Here is an 18,586-nt window from a genome sequence, read left to right as displayed (position 1 = left end):
TGTGAAGATGTAGAACCATGCACATACATGTCATGCCAAGAAGTATAGTCAAACTACATAACTGGCTATTTGTAATTCTGCACAATTCTCATCAGAACGTGTGTTCATGTTCACTGATGCAACAGCATGAAGGTTTTAGGGGTTTTACCTTTGATGCGTGGCTCCATTAATTTGCATAAACATCAGAGCAGCACTGCTGTCAAAAAGGTCTTAGGATCCGACCACATTAATTTGACTATAGATCAAGCAGGCTTTTATCAGATTCCATTTACCGTAGAGTGTATGGCCCATCGGGCTGGTGACACAAAACATAATTTTCTCTGCGTTATGACCTTCTGAGCACGCTAAGCTGACGATTCTCAGACTTGAGTGTGGAGCTTTATCAAATTGTGCTCTATAATGGATGAAACTAAACCCTGTCTGCATATTTTAGGGTAGATAAGGAGCTTTCGTAAAAATGATATCAGTCGGTTCTGAGCTGTGCAAAAGTAATATGTTGGAAAAAAATGTTGTGTTACCACTAACAATCAGCAATCACTAATTTCAAAGATGAGTACAAGCTGCTATTAAAGCTTATAGATGTGCATTGGTATGATCTGTCAAAACAAAAGTGCAAAGCATGTAATTCTCTCATTCTGTAAGCCATATGCAGATGATATAGTGATATATCATTTATATAATATATCATTTTTTTCTCTCAAAAATTCTTGAAAGGGTAGTTGTAAAACAGCTAACTGATCATCTGCAGAGGAATGGTCTATTTGAAGAGTTTCAGTCAGGTTTTAGAATTCATCATAGTACAGAAACAGCATTAGTGAAGGTTACAAATTATCTTCTTATGGCCTCGGACAGTGGACTCATCTCTGTGCTTGTTCTGTTAGACCTCAGTGCTGCTTTTGATACTGTTGACCATAAAATTTTATTACAGAGATTAGAGCATGCCATAGTTATTAAAGGCACTGCGCTGCAGTGGTTTGAATCATATTTGTCTAATAGATTACAATTTGTTCATGTAAATGGGGAAGCTTCTTCACAGACTAAAGTTAATTATGGAGTTCCACAAGGTTCTGTGCTAGGACCAATTTTATTCACTTTATACATGCTTCCCTTAGGCAGTATTATTAGACGGTATTGCTTAAATTTTCATTGTTATGCAGATGATACCCAGCTTTATCTATCCATGAAGCCAGAGGACACTCACCAATTAGCTAAACTGCAGGATTGTCTTACAGACATAAAGACATGGATGACCTCTAATTTCCTGCTTTTAAACTCAGATAAAACTGAAGTTATTGTACTTGGCCCCACAAATCTTAGAAACATGGTGTCTAACCAGATCCTTACTCTGGATGGCATTACCCTGACCTCTAGTAATACTGTGAGAAATCTTGGAGTCATTTTTGATCAGGATATGTCATTCAACCCGCATATTAAACAAATATGTAGGACTGCTTTTTTGCATTTACGCAATATCTCTAAAATTAGAAAGGTCTTGTCTCAGAGTGATGCTGAAAAACTAATTCATGCATTTATTTCCTCTAGGCTGGACTATTGTAATTCATTATTATCAGGTTGTCCTAAAAGTTCCCTAAAAAGCCTTCAGTTAATTCAAAATGCTGCAGCTAGAGTACTAACGGGGACTAGAAGGAGAGAGCATATCTCACCCATATTGGCCTCTCTTCATTGGCTTCCTGTTAATTCTAGAATAGAATTTAAAATTCTTCTTCTTACTTATAAGGTTTTGAATAATCAGGTCCCATCTTATCTTAGGGACCTCGTAGTACCATATCACCCCAATAGAGCGCTTCGCTCTCAGACTGCAGGCTTACTTGTAGTTCCTAGGGTTTGTAAGAGTAGAATGGGAGGCAGAGCCTTCAGCTTTCAGGCTCCTCTCCTGTGGAACCAGCTCCCAATTCAGATCAGGGAGACAGACACCCTCTCTACTTTTAAGATTAGGCTTAAAACTTTCCTTTTTGCTAAAGCTTATAGTTAGGGCTGGATCGGGTGACCCTGAACCATCCCTTAGTTATGCTGCTATAGACGTACACTGCTGGGGGGTTCCCATGATGCACTGTTTCTTTCTCTTTTTGCTCTGTATGCACCACTCTGCATTTAATCATTAGTGATCGATCTCTGCTCCCCTCCACAGCATGTCTTTTTCCTGGTTCTCTCCCTCAGCCCCAACCAGTCCCAGCAGAAGACTGCCCCTCCCTGAGCCTGGTTCTGCTGGAGGTTTCTTCCTGTTAAAAGGGAGTTTTTCCTTCCCACTGTAGCCAAGTGCTTGCTCACAGGGGGTCGTTTTGACCGTTGGGGTTTTACATAATTATTGTATGGCCTTGCCTTACAATATAAAGCGCCTTGGGGCAACTGTTTGTTGTGATTTGGCGCTATATAAAAAAAATTGATTGATTGATTGATATATTGTACAGTTATTTAAAATTTTCTCACTTGCGCAGGTCAGCATACCAATTGAAATATATACCTTCATCAGTGGTTAAACAAGTGTTGAATAAATTAACTTCTTGCCCTTCCCCTAATAACACATGCTTCAGAACAGTAATCACCAATCACCTTGCTCTTGGACATCACCTGCCCTGCATGTTTTCCATATCTATCTGCTGCAACAGCTGGTTAGTCATGTCTGTCCTTTGATTGGCTGAGTACATCTGACTTAGTTAATTAACAATGAATGGAACAGGTAGGTGATCACCAGGAGCAGGGTCAGAGGATGTCTCACCACAAGGTCTTCACGTGGTGCCCAGTAGCCATTGGAAATTTGCTACAAAGCTATAGCTGTTGAACAATATTTGCTGGCAGCACGTAACCAGAACACATCTTCTCCAATTTAAATTTGGCATACATACTCTAGCTGCTTGCAGACTGCTGACTTTCCAAAATGTGAGACCATCTTTAACAGAAACCACAAAGTGGTTGCTGGGAAGCATTTTCTTCATGCCGTGGGGAAAAGGTACTGACACTTGCCTCATACCCTACACCTTGATGGTTCATCAAAGTAGCCTTACTGCTACATGTCACACTGATAGACAGCTATTTGGTCATGCTGCAACTTCCGTGTCAAGTACACAGCAGAATCGCCAGTCTTAAATTAACACTGACAGTGTCTATATGGGTCCACACTAGACACTGTCAGTGTCATTTAACACTGGTGACTTTGCTGTGTCTTTCATGATGAGTCTCAAGAACTTGACAAGAACTCCTTTGTTGTCTCTTTTCTGGGGCCAAAGGCTGCTGGAGATGTACACAAGGGTGGTGGCCAAGTGGTTAATGCACTTGGTTTAAGGTTCCCACTTCAAACCCCATCCCTACCACATTTCTCCATGTAATGTGGAGTTGTGGGAGCATCTGGCATAAAACTGCAAATTCAACATGCAGATCCACTTTGGATTTGCTGTGGGGACCCTGAGTGAAAACAAGGGAGCAGTCGAAGGGAAGGACTAACAAGCTGGAAATGTACCAAACAGACCATCTGGCCAGACACATCTGTTCAAACTAGTCCATCACCCTCCATTAGTGTTAACAATATGTCCTTTCCCACAAAGTAAAAGAAACCTTTAAAAGTACTGTCATAAAAGGTGCTGAAGACAGCCCGATGTTCAAACGTCTGGATGGCTAACACAGGAACAGAGTGGGAGGCAGTGCCGTGTCCTTTCTTTGTTGTAAAGGTTTGCACAGGACCCTACCAGGTCCTGTGCAAACTTTTACAACATGCAGTTGTATACTTTTACAACATGCAGTGAAATCTACTCACGACTTCACTCCAAAACTGTGCTGTCATACAAGTAATAAATTACATTTTATATATTTACAGGCCTGGGAGTTTGAGGGTTCAGTGCAGTATCGTAGCTGTCCTAGGACTGCATTCTTCTGGACAGAGACCTCTGATGTTGTGCCTGAAATCTGCTGGAGCCACTCTTCCAATAGGGGCGTTTCAGCTCCCAGTGATCCTATTACCACTGGGACCACTTTGGACTTTACCTTCTACATCTGCTCCAGTTGCTCCTTCAGCCCTGGGTACTTCCTTCTTTTTGATGTTGCTGTCAGCTTGCCACATTGATCACAACTGCGGTCTTCTTTCCATTGTCAACCGTTACTATGTCTGATTGGTTGGCCAGCAGCTGCTTGTCTGTCTGGAGTTTGAAATCTCACAGGACCTTAGCCCTGTCCTTCTCAACCATCTTTGGCGGCATCTCTAATCGGGACTTGGGAACTTCCAATCTGTAAGCAGCACAGATGTTCCTGTACACAACTCCCAACACTTGGTTGTGTCTGTCAGTGTATGCTGTCCCAGCATACATCTAGCATCCTGCTACTATGTGCTGGACTTTCTCTGTGGCACAATTGCACAGACTGCTCCTTGGGTCCTCTCAGCTGTGGCAGACTCTTGCCTCTGTGGATCTGGTGCTTAGGGCTTGCTTTTGTGCTGCCATAATCGGAGCCTCTGTGCTGTCCTTTAGGTCTCCCTTTTCTATCCACTGGTAGGTCTTCTTGATGTTAGCCATTTCCTCTATCGGTCGATGGTACATCCCTTGGAGGGGTTTGGTCTTCCATTATATCACCTCCTCCTGTTATCACTGTCTGTGTTCAGCTGCCTGAGGCATTCTTGAAGCAGCTGATCTCCGGGGCCATCTTTCTGATGTATTCATGGATGCTCCTCATTTCAATTCAATTTTATTGATTTATATAGCGCCATGTCAGGACAGAGTCGCCTCAAGGCGCTTCACACAACACACAATTCATAGAAGCACAAAGTGAATTAAAATCGAAAAGGGCACAGTAAAAAGGTAAAATGTAGAATAAAAAGAAATTACAAAGCAAACGTAATAAATTAATGATAAGACAGTCTAAAAAGTGAGTCTTCAGTCTTAATTTAAAAATCTCCACTGTGTCGGACTGCATTATTGATGCAGGTAGATTGTTCCAGAGAGCAGGGCCACAGTAAGAGAAGGCTCTATACCCCACAGACCTTTTATTCACCGTTGGAACACACAGAAGTCCTGTGCCTTGCAAATGCATGGTCCATGCCGGTACGTAGGGCTTGACCAAGTCCACCAGGTAGGAAGGAGCCAGTCCATGCACAGTTTTATAGACTAGCAACAGGACTTGCAACAGGTCTCATCCTGGATTGTGGCTTTGACTATCACTAATCCTAATGTTTCATACTCCTGGCATACAGCTTGATGTCATCCATGTACAGGAGATGGTTGATGGTTACTTCACTCATGAATCAATATCCGTAACTGATCTATGTGATGAGTTGGCTGAGGGGGTTGTGTCCTACACAGAACAACAGCGGGGACAGTGCATCACCTTGGCGTATTCCACACTTGATGACTTTTGCGACTGCCTCGGAGTTGGCATCCAATGATGTCTTCCACAATGCTATTGAGTTCTTGATGAAGGTTATCAGTGTACTATTAGCCTTGAAAAGTGCCAAACACTCCAGCATCCATGTGTGAGACATTTACTCATAGTCCTTCCTGTAGTCAATCAAAGGTGTGCTCAGGGTGGCCTACCTGGTCTTCAAGTCCTGGTGTACTGCTCGGTCAACCAGTACTGTAGCTGATTCTTTGACCCTATGGTGTTGTTTCCAATGCACTTCTGAGCTGTGGTGACATGTTGACTCATGTCCCTACTCAACTTGATTGCTATGATGCCTGATAGGAGCTTCCATGTTGTGGAGAGGCAGAAAATTGGCTGGTAGATTGATGGTGTCATACCCTTGTGGGGGTCCTTCATGATAAGGATTTTCCTGCCCTGTGTTAACCAGTCTGCCCTTAGTAGCCCACCCATTTGTACTGCTATTTGCACATGGAGTGCTGTTAGGTTCTTCAACCAGTAGATGTGGCTCATATCCTTTGTGAGGTCATGGGTGCAATTTGGTGGGGGATAGGGGGGACATGTCCCCCCCCCCACTTTTTCAACCAGGGTGGACAGAATATGGTATGCCTCCCCACCTTCTGACATATATGTGGGTACTTGAAACATGCTATGTCAGTCTTATGTGCAAAACCATGTCAGAATCGTATCTTTGTTTCTGCAAGTTTGTATTTTTAGCAGCATTGACTTGTTTACAACACCTGTTTCTTGTTTGTCACATTCGGAATTTTCTGGGACTGCATTTGCCCAGATTTAAAACTAAAAATAGTTGCCTCTAGGGACTAGTGTCTACACATAAGTATCAATGGACCATATGCTAATTTACTAAATTCTGAAAGTTAGAAAAGGAAATCAGAAAAGCTATCTGGGAACTCAGAAAGCCCATCTGCAGTTATTGCTTGATCTCCAAAATCAGTCTATGCAAGCGAAATTATGTTCAGTATGAGTGTTGTCATTAGTGCCACTTCGAAAATTAAATTCATGAGAAGTAATTTATCCTAAACTTATGATCTCTTGTTTTTTCAAACTTATGCAAAAACAAATCTTGAGAAAAAAATACAGTATGCAATAGTTGATAATTATTAAGAGCCTGTTCTTTCATATTTATGAATATATTTTACCACATTGCAGTTGTTTTTTTAATGAGAACTCATCCTATCATTCTTTTTGAGTTCTACACATGTGGTGATACCTTATTTACACCAGGATGTTAATAAAATCAATGCTGGCTATTCTCAGGATGAGGTCAGGAAACAAAATGCATCACCAAACCAAGATTCACGAGACAATGAGAACCATGAAAGCTCTGAAGAGGAGGAAAGCTCTGAAGAAGACAGTGAAGGCTCTGAAGAGGAGGAAATCAACCAGTTATAGAATCAGAGAGTGAAGGATCTTCCATAGGTGATACATCTGCTGTGATGGATTCTGATGCCCAAGAGACAAATTATGATTCTGTAGAAGATCAGGTTTTAGAAGGGAGAGCAAGCTCACCCTCTTCAACCCGAGTCAGAAGTGAAAAATCAGTTAAAAGTGCAAGAAGTGGGAGTGAAAAGAAAAGTGCAAGAAGTGGGAGTGAAAAGTCCTCCACTGTCCGAAAATCTCAGAGAGAACCAAAACCAGCCATGAGATTGACCTGTGACAAACCTGGTTACCCATCTAGTGAGCCAGTGACCACAATGCATCATGGTATGGTCATTCAACTCAAGCTAAACCCACCAGATCAAACTGGCCCTGAACCGAGACAAAAACCTAAAACGTCCAAAAGGATGTCAGAGAATGAACGAAAGAGTCACACGTCAAAGTTAAAGAGAGAGAAAAGGTGTGATGAGGACATCTACACATTCAGAAGGGGGAGGGTGTAGCCCTGTCTAAAATCACTGACTACAGTACATAAAATCAGTAACACAACATGTAAATAGTTGTAGGACACACCAAACGTTCATGATATTAAAACTGGTTAAAAGGTGCATTAGATACATTTGCATAAATAACATATGTACTGTTTAAAAGTTAAGTTACATATTTCTAATAATGTGTAATTGTCCTTTAAAATCTTAGAATATGAGTTTGTTTGAGCGAAAAGTCTGTAATCAGCTGTGCAATCTAACCTGTTACTAATTTAATGTCAGTCAGTTTGTTTTAAGTATTGCTATTGGATTTTACTGAATTAACAGCCAATCCCAAGTCTTTTCCTAAAAAGGGGCGGAACAAGTGACGTGAGCCAGAGTGTCGTCTTTTTTTTTTTTTGAGCAGACGTTCTGAGGTTCTGAGGGAAAAGAGTCAATCGGTGTGTGACAGAGCGTTCTTCAAGTTTTATCTGCACGGTCGACTACTCGTGGGCCTGATAATAACTTGTTTGTAACCTAAAAGGAGACGTGGAGAGAGAGAGAGAGGTTCGGAGCGGTTTTCCCAGTCTTCCCAGTGGATGGACTCTGCTGTTTTCTGGTGCTGTTTCGTGTTTCTTCTTCCTGGTGGTTCCGGTGGTCCAGACGGCTCCTGGGGTTCCTGGTACTAGCTGCTCCGGTCTTACTGCCATTGCCCTGGTGACTGTTAGCCCCCCTATCAATTCGTTTGGGATTTGTGAGAATTGAATCAGCTGAACTGCACGTGCTTTTTTGTTCTACTCATGTCAGAGTGAAGCGGCCATTAAAGTTTTAGGCCCCATCGCACCCTAGCTTCAACTCAGGCCTGCAACCTTTTGATTAAGGAGTAAAAACTGTGTGTGTGTGTGTGTGGGCCCACAGATTATTTTGAGTTATTGAGTTTTTTTTTTTTTTGCATATATTTTTAGGGTTCTAGCCAAAGTTCAAGAGTACTTTTTTTTTATTATTTAAAGAAAGTCGCAAGATACTTATTTTTTTAGTAAAAAGACAGGTCACTTTATTTTGGTGCAGCTCAAGAACATAAAGAAGATAATTTTATTTCATATAAAAAAGTGTAAAAGATTTTTTTTGTTGGTGTTTACTAAAGAGAAAAAACTTGAAAGCAGAAGAAACCTCAGTTGAACTTGCACCTTTTCAGTTATAACATTTTTAGTTTTGTTTATTATTTTTATTTTACCAAAAATTTATTTATTTTTTCTTCTTCAATTGTGTAAATAAATACCTGTACAAGGATTATTGCATTTAAAGTACCGTTGTATGGTGTCCTTATTAATTTTATTAGGAAAACTCATAAATCAGGATTTGGTAAAACTCAAAAGGAGGTAAATTAAAGGGTAATAAAACATAAAACAGTTCATCAACGAACTCAGGCCCGGTCCCATTGTACTACCCACTCTAGATAACTATAGCTACATGGGACTTGGGTTACAGTTGGGTGAAGCCATTTATTGTCAAACAACTGTGTTTCCTCTTTTTAAATCAAAATGACAAGAGAACTACCCCTGCACATACCCCTGTTCTTAATACTGTGTGTTGCGTGTCTTTAACATCAACGACAGCTTGGAGTCTTTTGTGATGGTTTTGGACGTGGCTCTCTGATGGTAAAGCTGCCACTGAATATGTTTTGGACTTTATTTGCATTAATTACAAAGAAATACAAACAGTATGGCACTTTATGGTAAATCTGCATGGAGTAGACAGTTCTCAAAAACTGAGTGACTGTGCACGAAGGAGAAGAGTGTGGAAAGCCAACAAGACACCCAGACAACAGAGGGGAAGTTATGGGTTTATGTGGCTGTGATTGGAGAAATTGTGCACAGTGCAAGCTTTGCATTTTGCATCACTACTCTTAGCTTCATCGTGGAGTAGAGCAGAGAAGGATTTTCTTTCACCAAAACAGATCAAATCCAGGCTTGCATCTCAGTTGTACCTTCTGGCAATTTGTAGCTAAACTTTCATGTCTTCTTTTTAAGAAAATCCTCCTCTATACCACATCATCATGAAGATGGATAACTTATGATACAAAATGCAAAGCTTGCACTGTGCATAATTTCTCCAATCACAGCCACGTAAGCCTATAACATCTTCTGGGTTGTCTGGGTGTCTTGGTGGCTTTCCTCACTCTTCTTCTTGCACAGTCACTCAGTTTTTGAGAACTGTCTACTCCATGCAGATTTAACATAGAGTGCCAAACTGTTTGTATTTCTTTGTAACTGATGTAAATAAAGTCCGAAACATATTCAGTGGCAGCTTTACCATCAGAGAGTCTCGTCCAAAACTAACACAAAAAACCCCAAGTTGTCAATGATGTTAAAGGGGGCAATACACAGTATTAAGAACAGGGGTATGTAAACTTTTGATCAGGTTCATTTGGGTAGTTCTCTTGTCATTTTGATTTAAAAAGAGGAAACACAGTTTGACAATAAATGGCTTCACCCAACTACTAACCATGAGTGAAAAAAAAAAAAAAATTGTGTTGTCATTCATATTCTCTTAAAAATGGCCAAAAAAGCAAAAATTGATTACAACTGTATATATATATATATATATATATATATATATATATATATATATATATATATATATATATATATATATATATATAAACTTAAACATATTTTCAAGTTTAAAAATTTTAATTGAACAAGTGAAAATTCATTTTTCAGATTTATTGACAGAAGACCTTATTGTCCGAAATGTTATTTTTCAACGGTGGTAATAAATTACGCAAAGTTTCTACAGTGAGTTGAAATGGCGTGTAAGTCCAGAATGTTTTGAGAACCTTAGACCTCAACAGTTTTTAGAAGAACTCAACTCTATTTATATAGAACTGTACTATTTCCTGTTAATTACATAATGTTTTTAAGGTTAATTTACTGTCTTGTTTAGGTTCTTATTATCGTATACACATCATCATCATCATCATTATTAGGGCCCGAGTAGGAAAAAGTCCTACGAGGACCCTATTGTAATTGTTGTTATTTTATTATTCTATTTTGTCGTTTGATTTTTAAATGGACCACAATGGAAATGTGTTTTCACTTTCTTATGCATTTTTTAACATATTTACAATTATATTATGTACTTACACTGAACTTACTAAATAAAATCAGACATATATGCATGCTCTCAAGCACACACACACGCTTTGTATAATGTATATAGATCATTTATAATTTAAAGCCCCCTGCTGGAATGGCGTCTGAGTCGAGAATGTAATTAACAACATCCTTTGTTCAGTGTTATTAGATAATATCCGTAGTTTCTCCAAAAATATTAGTCCTATCAACGTTCCGTTTTGGTGACGTTCATCCTTGACCCAAAATACATAAGCATACCAAACAGCAAATGTCAGCTCTCCTCAGTTTGTCTACGCACACACACACACAGCTTTTTGTCTTTACCATATTCCGCCGCAAGCGGGTGCTTTTATTTTTACACATCCACAAACAGAAATATCGCGGAAGACATCAAATGCACTACACTTCTCACTCATGGTAATGGCAACATGAGACTTAAGGGCTCTGTCCCACTGGCATTTAGGAGGATTTGCGGATGGCATGCGCACAAAAGTGGCCCACATCCGCCAAACAACCGCAATAACCGTGTAACATTCCTGTATGAGTCGGCCGCCATCCGAACACGTCCGTGATCATCCGCAGAGGCACGCATGTCTGCAGCCAGGATTTTTGAGCGGCTGAAAAATCCTGCTGCGGATGAGATCCGCATCACTGCCTGAACACATACTGAAGACATACACAAGACTTACACAACCAACGCGCCGCATATCCCCTGTCATCCGCTGATATCCGCAACCGACGGCGTGGCGGCGGACCGGGACAGCGTGCAAAACAGATATGACGCGTGCCCAGTACGGCCACATCACGGTCGCAAATGGTATGTCGCGCATGCAGACAGAGTGAGCACGGATGGAGCGAGTGCATCACGGCTGCTGTGCCCCTCATGGGGGCGCCTCCACGGTCGCCTTCGCTTCTGTTCCCTGTTATATCCGCTTTTCTTCCTCATGTATTCGCTGATCCACCCCGGGACATTTGTCATTTCCGCCCACCTTTGTTGTGAATGCTCAGCTTTTGTCTCCTCATTTCATGTGCAAATCCTCCTAAACGCCAGTGGGACAGGGCCCTAACTAAACTGATGAAATCAAAAGAACTGCAAAAAACACAAGGCAATAACACTAACAGCACTGTCAAACTAACATGAACCACAATAACATTTAAAACCCCAAAACCCCGAACTCCCATGGTGCATTAGAGCGCAACGCCCATTGTCCACTGTTGTTAGCTAAGATTGCTAATTTCTCCAAAAATATTTGTCCTATCAACTTTCTGTTTTTGCAGCATTCAGCCTTGACCCCCAAAAATAAGCATACCAAACAGCAAATGTCAGCTCTCCCCAGATTTTCCATGATCAAAGCCATACTCACGCATGCATGCACGCACACATACGCCACTTGGCTATTATAATATATATAGTTTTGACAGCAGATCTCGTCTATCAGTGTTGCCAGTTGCTTCTTGGTCAGTGTGGAGGTTGGTCTTCTGTCTTCTGCCACATGAGGCAGAAGACATCATGAAAGACAGGTCCTGGATGCATAAGAATTACAACAAGATGTCCATAACTGAGGCCCTGGAAACTGCCAAACAAAGGCTCACAGCTCTGGCTACTCGGCTGAAGAGATGGTAAATGGACTGCATTTATATAGCGCTTTTCCAACTACATCAGACTCTCAAAGAGCTTTACAATAATGCGTCACATCCACCCTGATGTCAGGGTGCTGCCATACAAGGCACTCACTACACATCAGGACCAACTAGGGGAACTCAATAACTCAAAATCATCTGTGGGCCCACACACACACACTCAATTTTTACTCCTTAATCAAAAGGTTGCAGGCCTGAGTTGAAGCTAGGGTGCGATGGGGCCTAAAACTTTAATGGCCGCTTCACTCTGACATGAGCAGAACAAAAAAGCATGTGCAGTTCAGCTGATTCAATTAATACTCACAAATCCCAAACGAATTGATAGGGTGGCTAACAGTCACCAGCGCAATGGCAGTAAGACCGGAGCAGCTAGTACCAGGAACCCCAGGAGCCGTCTGGACCACCGGAACCACCAGGAAGAAGAAACACGAAACAGCACCAGAAAACAGCAGAGTCCATCCACTGGGAAGACTGGGAAAACCGCTCCGAACCTCTCTCTCTCTCCACGTCTCCTTTTAGGTTACAAACAAGTTATTATCAGGCCCACGAGTAGTCGACCGTTCAGATAAAACTTGAAGAACGCTCTGTCACACACCGATTGACTCTTTTCCCTCAGAACGTCTGCTCAAAAAAAAAAAGACGACACTCTGGCTCACGTCACTTGTTCCGCCTCTTTTTAGGAAAAGACTTGGGATTGGCTGTTAATTCAGTAAAATCCAATAGCAATACTTAAAACAAACTGACTGACATTAAATTGGTAACAGGTTAGATTGCACAGCTGATTACACAGACTTTTTGCTCAAACAAACTCATATTCTCCTAAGTTCTGGAATTTTTAGAAATATGTAACAACTTTTAAACAGTACATATGTTATTTATGCAAATGTATCTAATGCACCTTTTAACCAGTTTTAATATCATGAACGTTTGGTGTGTCCTACAACTATTTACATGTTGTGTTACTGATTTTATGTACTGTAGTCAGTGATTTTAGACAGGGCTACACCCTCCCCCTTCTGAATGTGTAGATGTCCTCATCACACCTTTTCTCTCTCTTTAACTTTGACGTGTGACTCTTTCGTTCATTCTCTGACATCCTTTTGGACGTTTTCGGTTTTTGTCTTGCTTCAGGGCCAGTTTGATCTGGTGGGTTTAGCTTGAGTTGAATGACCATACCATGATGCATTATGGTCACTGGCTCACTAGATGGGTAACCAGGTTTGTCACAGGTCAATCTCATGGCTGGTTTTGGTTCTCTCTGAGATTTTCGGACAGTGGAGGACTTTTCACTCCCACTTCTTGCACTTTTAACTGATTTTCCACTTCTGACTCGGGTTGAAGAGGGTGAGTTTGCTCTCCCTTCTAAAACCTGATCTTCTACAGAATCATAATTTGTCTCTTGGGCATCAGAATCCATCACAGCAGATGTATCACCTATGGAAGATCCTTCACTCTCTGATTCTATAACTGGTTGAATTTCCTCCTCTTCAGAGCCTTCACTGTCTTCTTCAGAGCTTTCACGGTTCTCAGTCTCTCGTGAATCTTGGTTTGGTGATGCATTTTGTTTCCTGACCTCATCCACAACAAAACCTTGAGGATTCTGGACAGTATCAAATTCTGTATCTGATGACACAGTGTCACTTTCTTCAACTGGATCAGTAGGCTTAGTTCTTGGACATGGCCGAGGATGTTGTGATCTGGTGACAGGTCTCTGAGTCGGTCCTGCAACATCTGGAGGGTTAGACATCCTGACCAAGTAACCGATGGGCAATAGATGGTCTCGATGCAAGGTTTTGACTATACCTGGACCAAGTTCTGGTTTAACCTTGTACACTGGCAGGTTAGACAATTTCTCCACAACAACATACGGTGTCGATTTCCAACGATCTTGTAGTTTATGCTTGCCTTTTTGCCCAACATTCTGGACGAGGACTCTGTCACCTTTTTCCAAAGGCAAATCTCTCACTCGATGGTCATAGTAGGCTTTGTTTCGCAGATGACTATTTGTGGCAGCATCAGATGCCAATTGGTATGCTTTCTGTAACTCTTTCCTCATTCTGGCAACATATTGCTGGTAGGAGGATTCACTTTCACCATTTGGTGAAATTCCAAAGCAGATGTCAATGGGGAGCCTTGCTTCTCTTCCAAACATGAGACAATATGGTGAGTATCCAGTGGCATCATTTTTTGTACAATTGTACGCATGTATAAGGTAGGTGATATGCTGACTCCAGCATTGTTTCTTTACTGTGTCCAGGGTACCAAGCATTGCCAGGAGGTTGTGCGTCACCTTGCGGGTGGTAGGGGGATGTTCGTGACTTTCGGACTCCCAGCATTGACAAAAGCTCCATGATCAGTCGACCCTCAAAGTCTCTGCCCTGATCAGAGTGTATCCGTGCAGGCAGACCGTAGTGCACAAAATACTTTTCCCACAGTACTTTTGCAATGGTGACAGCTCTTTCGTCCTTGGTAGGAAACGCCTGTGCATAATGTGTGTAGTGATCAGTCACTGGATTGTCAATGGAAACTTTCAAGCCGATCTCCTCTAATCTGTCCAACACCTTGAGGAGACGCTGCTCATGCTCTTCAAGTGTTCTGCCAAAGACCATGATATCATCCAAGTACACAATGACTTCCAGGAGATGCATGTCGCCAACAGCTTTCTCCATCAAGCGTTGAAATGTTGCAGGGGCTCCAGTAATTCCCTGTGGCATGCGTTCAAACTGATAGAACCCGAGGGGACAAATGAATGCTGTCTTTTCTTTGTCCTCTTCAGCCATCTGTATCTGGTAGTAGCCACTACGCAGATCTAATACAGAGAACCATTTACTGCCAGATAAAGAGTCCAAGGCATCATCAATGCGTGGCATTGTGTACTGGTCTGGTGTAGTGCGGTTGTTGAGTGTTCTGTAATCAATACAGATTCTTATAGTCCCATTCTTTTTCCGGACTACAACGATTGGTGAGGCATAGGGGCTACGGGACTCTGTTATAATTCCAGCGGCCAGCAACTGTTGTATGTGCCGCCTCACATCATCAATGTCTGCTGGGGCTATTCTTCTGGATCTTTCTCTGAAAGGTCTGGTGTCATGCAGGCGTATGTGGTGCTCGACTCCTTTGGCCAAACCAACATCCCACTCATGCAGTGAGAAAACGTTCCGCCTCTCAGCCAATTTCTGCTGAAGCCGGCTCTTCCACTCCTCAGGGATAGGGGAATCTCCAAAATCGAAGAGGCTTGGGTCTACAGTCTCAGCTATGCAGTCAGATGGTTGGATTGAGGTAACTGTGTCAACCGCATACATTTCAGCAATGACAGTTCCCACTGGTATGGAAGTTGTCGTTTTGGACTCATTCTGAATGAGCACAGTGAAACTGTTACTGTCTATGTCAGCATCTGGGAGCACTCCGGGCTGAACCCGCACACCTGCTGGGAGTGGCTGGGCAGTGGATGCATCAATCAACACCAAATCTTTAGAGGGGGCTGCATGTCTGTCTAGTTTGCATGTTGCGTAATACTTTGCACCTGGAGGGATGGACAGCGGATCGGGTCCTTTCCATTTGATCTGACCCAGAGCTTCCTCCTTTTCCAGCTTGTCTTTAGCTAGCTCCTCTTGTGCTCTGACTGGAGCATACACAGACTGAATTCTCATTGAGTGAACGGTGTTCTTGTCGCTCTCTATCTTCACAAGTTCCCATAAATGACGGAACAGAGATGTATTGGTGCCAACAAGCACAGGGGTTTGCTGCGGGTAGTTGGGCTCACGACAGATCAAGGCGAGTACTTCTACTTTCCCAGACACGCCAGTGATCTCAGTAAACTCCATCTCTACCGCAACATAGCCTTTATAAGGAAATTCTGTGTCAGAGAGGCCCCAGAGTCCAAGTCTAGAGAAAGGTACTATTGGAACATCTGCCAAGTGCTCGTTATACCAGCTTTCAAAGATGATAGTCACATTGGACCCACTGTCAATGAGAGCATCGCAAGGTACATCATTCACTTTGATGGTATGAATGAATGATGGACCCACAAGACCCTCAGGTAGGTCAGTGTCATTTTGTGGGACTTCAACCTTGCGGATTCTAGCCACACACTGCTCTTCTGCAGTGGGCTCTGGCTTCCCCTTGGTGGGATCAGGTGCTCCTCGCACCGAACGTATGAGCTTACTTATGACTTTCTGTGGGTTCTCTGGCCCAGTGCATCTTGTAGCTATATGACCATTTTCTCCACACCTGTAACAGAAATATTCATCTGAGTCTTTGGGAGAGGTTTCTTTGAACAGAGCAGGGTTGTAACTGGGAGCTGATTTGTATTGGCTGGGCTGTGTCCTGTGTTCTCGTGGGGGGCCGATGTGTATTTCACTGCCATTACACTCATTTTGCTTTCTAGTGCTTTCACTTGTTTTCTTAGTGACTGTAGTTCACCCTGTGACTCAGTTTTCAGTTTCTTCTTTTCTTTTGGACTCTTGCAATGCCAATCGGACAGAGACTGAGGTTGTGGATTGTTTCTTTCCTCCAACAATGCTCTCAACTCTTTAATCTGAGCTCGTAGTTCATCCTTAGAGGCTGAATCAGGTTCTTTCTCCTTTTCTGCCTGAATGGTACGTACACGCTGATGGCGCATAGGTGTAATTTGACTTTGTCTAGCTGACTGGCAACTTTCCTCTTCAATCACTTCTCGCAGCAGATTCAAGAATGTAGGGGGGTTATCTCTCCGCTCCCTAATTTTCAGTTGAAGCAACATGAGGTCTGAGGTGGATCCTTTGATGAGCTGCTCTACTCTGGCTTTGTTAGCATCACTAACAGATAACCCACCTCTCTGCACATCTTTGACAAGAGACCTCTCCAATCTTCGCAGGAAATCAGACATGCACTCACCAGGCTGTTGGTGGACAGCTCTGAATGACAAACAGAGTTCTTCTCCTGACTCTGCTGTACCAAAAATGCTATCTATGGCCTCTATGTAGTCATGGGGACTAGCATCAGGTTGAGTCATACGCACTGCTTGAATGATCTCCAAGGCGGGCCCTTTGAGACTTTCCAGTATTCGCCTTCGTTTCTCTTTATTAGAGCATTCACCTTCATCTACTAGAAGTGAGGCTTGCTCCAGCCAGCTGTCTAGGGACTCCTCTCCAGTAGGGGTGGGACTGATAGCAGAAAATGTCCTTAGACGTCTGTAAGAGTGGTTGTCGGGCGGTTTGTTCGTTCTGACCATTATATCACCAACTGCACGGATGATGGCTTCAGGGTTACTGTTCTCTTCTCTAGCAGTGCACAAACCCTGGATATCGTCTAAGGTTTTCCCTTCCTTCTGTAAAAATGCACGTAGCTTTTCTTCAAACTCATCCAGCTGGGGCTCAGTATAATACACTGCTTTCCATCCACTTCCACCACTTATCGGCATTATCTCTGGGGGAATCTTGGTGGGGTCTACCACTTCACGACATTCACATAACACCATTACAGACTGTAATGAAGGGTTAAAAATTTTGCCCCTAACTACAACTTTTCGAGGGCTTTGATAGTCTCTTCTTTTGTTACACCTTCAGGCACTCCATATAACAGGAGGGCATGTCTTATGTCTACTGATTCTCCTTTGCACCAATTAACCAACTCATTTTGGGATGGACTGCTCCTTTGGTTTGCCATTATTGCTACGGTTACAGTTCTTGCAGCACCTTATAACTGTATTACTGCTTTAAGTTGTGGGGTCCACTTACTTTTGACTGAAAAATATTTAATTTATTCTAATGCATCCCAGCGGTGCCTCCATTTATGTAACCCAAGTCCCATGTAGCTATAGTTATCTAGAGTGGGTAGTACAATGGGACCGGGCCTGAGTTCGTTGATGAACTGTTTTATGTTTTATTACCCTTTAATTTACCTCCTTTTGAGTTTTACCAAATCTTGATTTCTGAGTTTTCCTAATAAAATTAATAAGGACACCATACAACGGTACTTTAAATGCAATAATCCTTGTACAGGTATTTATTTACACAATTGAAGAAGAAAAAAACAAAAAAATTTTGGTAAAACAAAAATAATATAAACAAAACTAAAAATGTTATAACTGAAAAGGTGCAAGTTGAACTGACGTTTTTTCTCTTTAGTAAACAACAAAAAAAATCTTTTACAGTTTTATATGAAATAAAATTATCTTCATGTTCTTGAGCTGCACCAAAATAAAGTGACCTGTCTTTTTACTAAAAAAAAATAAGTATCTTGCAACTTTCTTTAAATAAAAACCCAAAAAGTACTCTTGAACTTTGGCTAGAACCCTAAAAATATATGCAAAAAAAACTCAATAACTCAAAATAATCTGTGGGCCCACACACACACTCAATTTTTACTCCTTAATCAAAAGGTTGCAGGCCTGAGTTGAAGCTAAATGTGATGGGGCCTAAAACTTTAATGGCCGCTTCACTGTTGACATGAGCAGAACAAAAAAGCACGTGCAGTTCAGCTGATTCAATTCTCACAAATCCCAAACGAATTGATAGGGGGGCTAACAGTCACCAGGGCAATGGCAGTAAGACCGGAGCAGCTAGTACAAGGAACCCCAGGAGCCGTCTGGACCACCGGAACCAC

General features: G+C 42.0%; 1 protein-coding gene across 1 annotated transcript; it reads right to left on the bottom strand.

Annotated features, from left to right (window-relative positions):
- Positions 1-1,878: 1,878 nt before the first annotated feature.
- On the bottom strand, positions 1,879-14,261 carry LOC117525094. Its single transcript, XM_034186932.1, has 2 exons — positions 12,978-14,261; positions 1,879-1,889 (listed from the first exon to the last, which is right to left on the bottom strand). Exon 1 carries the CDS (start codon positions 14,151-14,153, stop codon positions 13,002-13,004), a length of 1,152 nt encoding a protein of 383 aa, XP_034042823.1. The 5' UTR covers positions 14,154-14,261; the 3' UTR covers positions 1,879-1,889; positions 12,978-13,001.
- Positions 14,262-18,586: the final 4,325 nt, after the last annotated feature.

Source organism: Thalassophryne amazonica, chromosome 14 (assembly GCF_902500255.1).
Source record: "Thalassophryne amazonica chromosome 14, fThaAma1.1, whole genome shotgun sequence".
NCBI lineage: Eukaryota > Metazoa > Chordata > Actinopteri > Batrachoidiformes > Batrachoididae > Thalassophryne > Thalassophryne amazonica.
The sequence above is the reverse complement of the archived record's forward strand: the minus strand, read 5'-3'. Positions and strand labels throughout refer to the sequence as shown.

Coding starts and splice junctions, on each gene's coding strand:
- LOC117525094 (XM_034186932.1), bottom strand. CDS start 14,153: ATGTTTGGAAGAGAAGCAAGGCTCCCCATTGACATCTGCTTTGGAATT.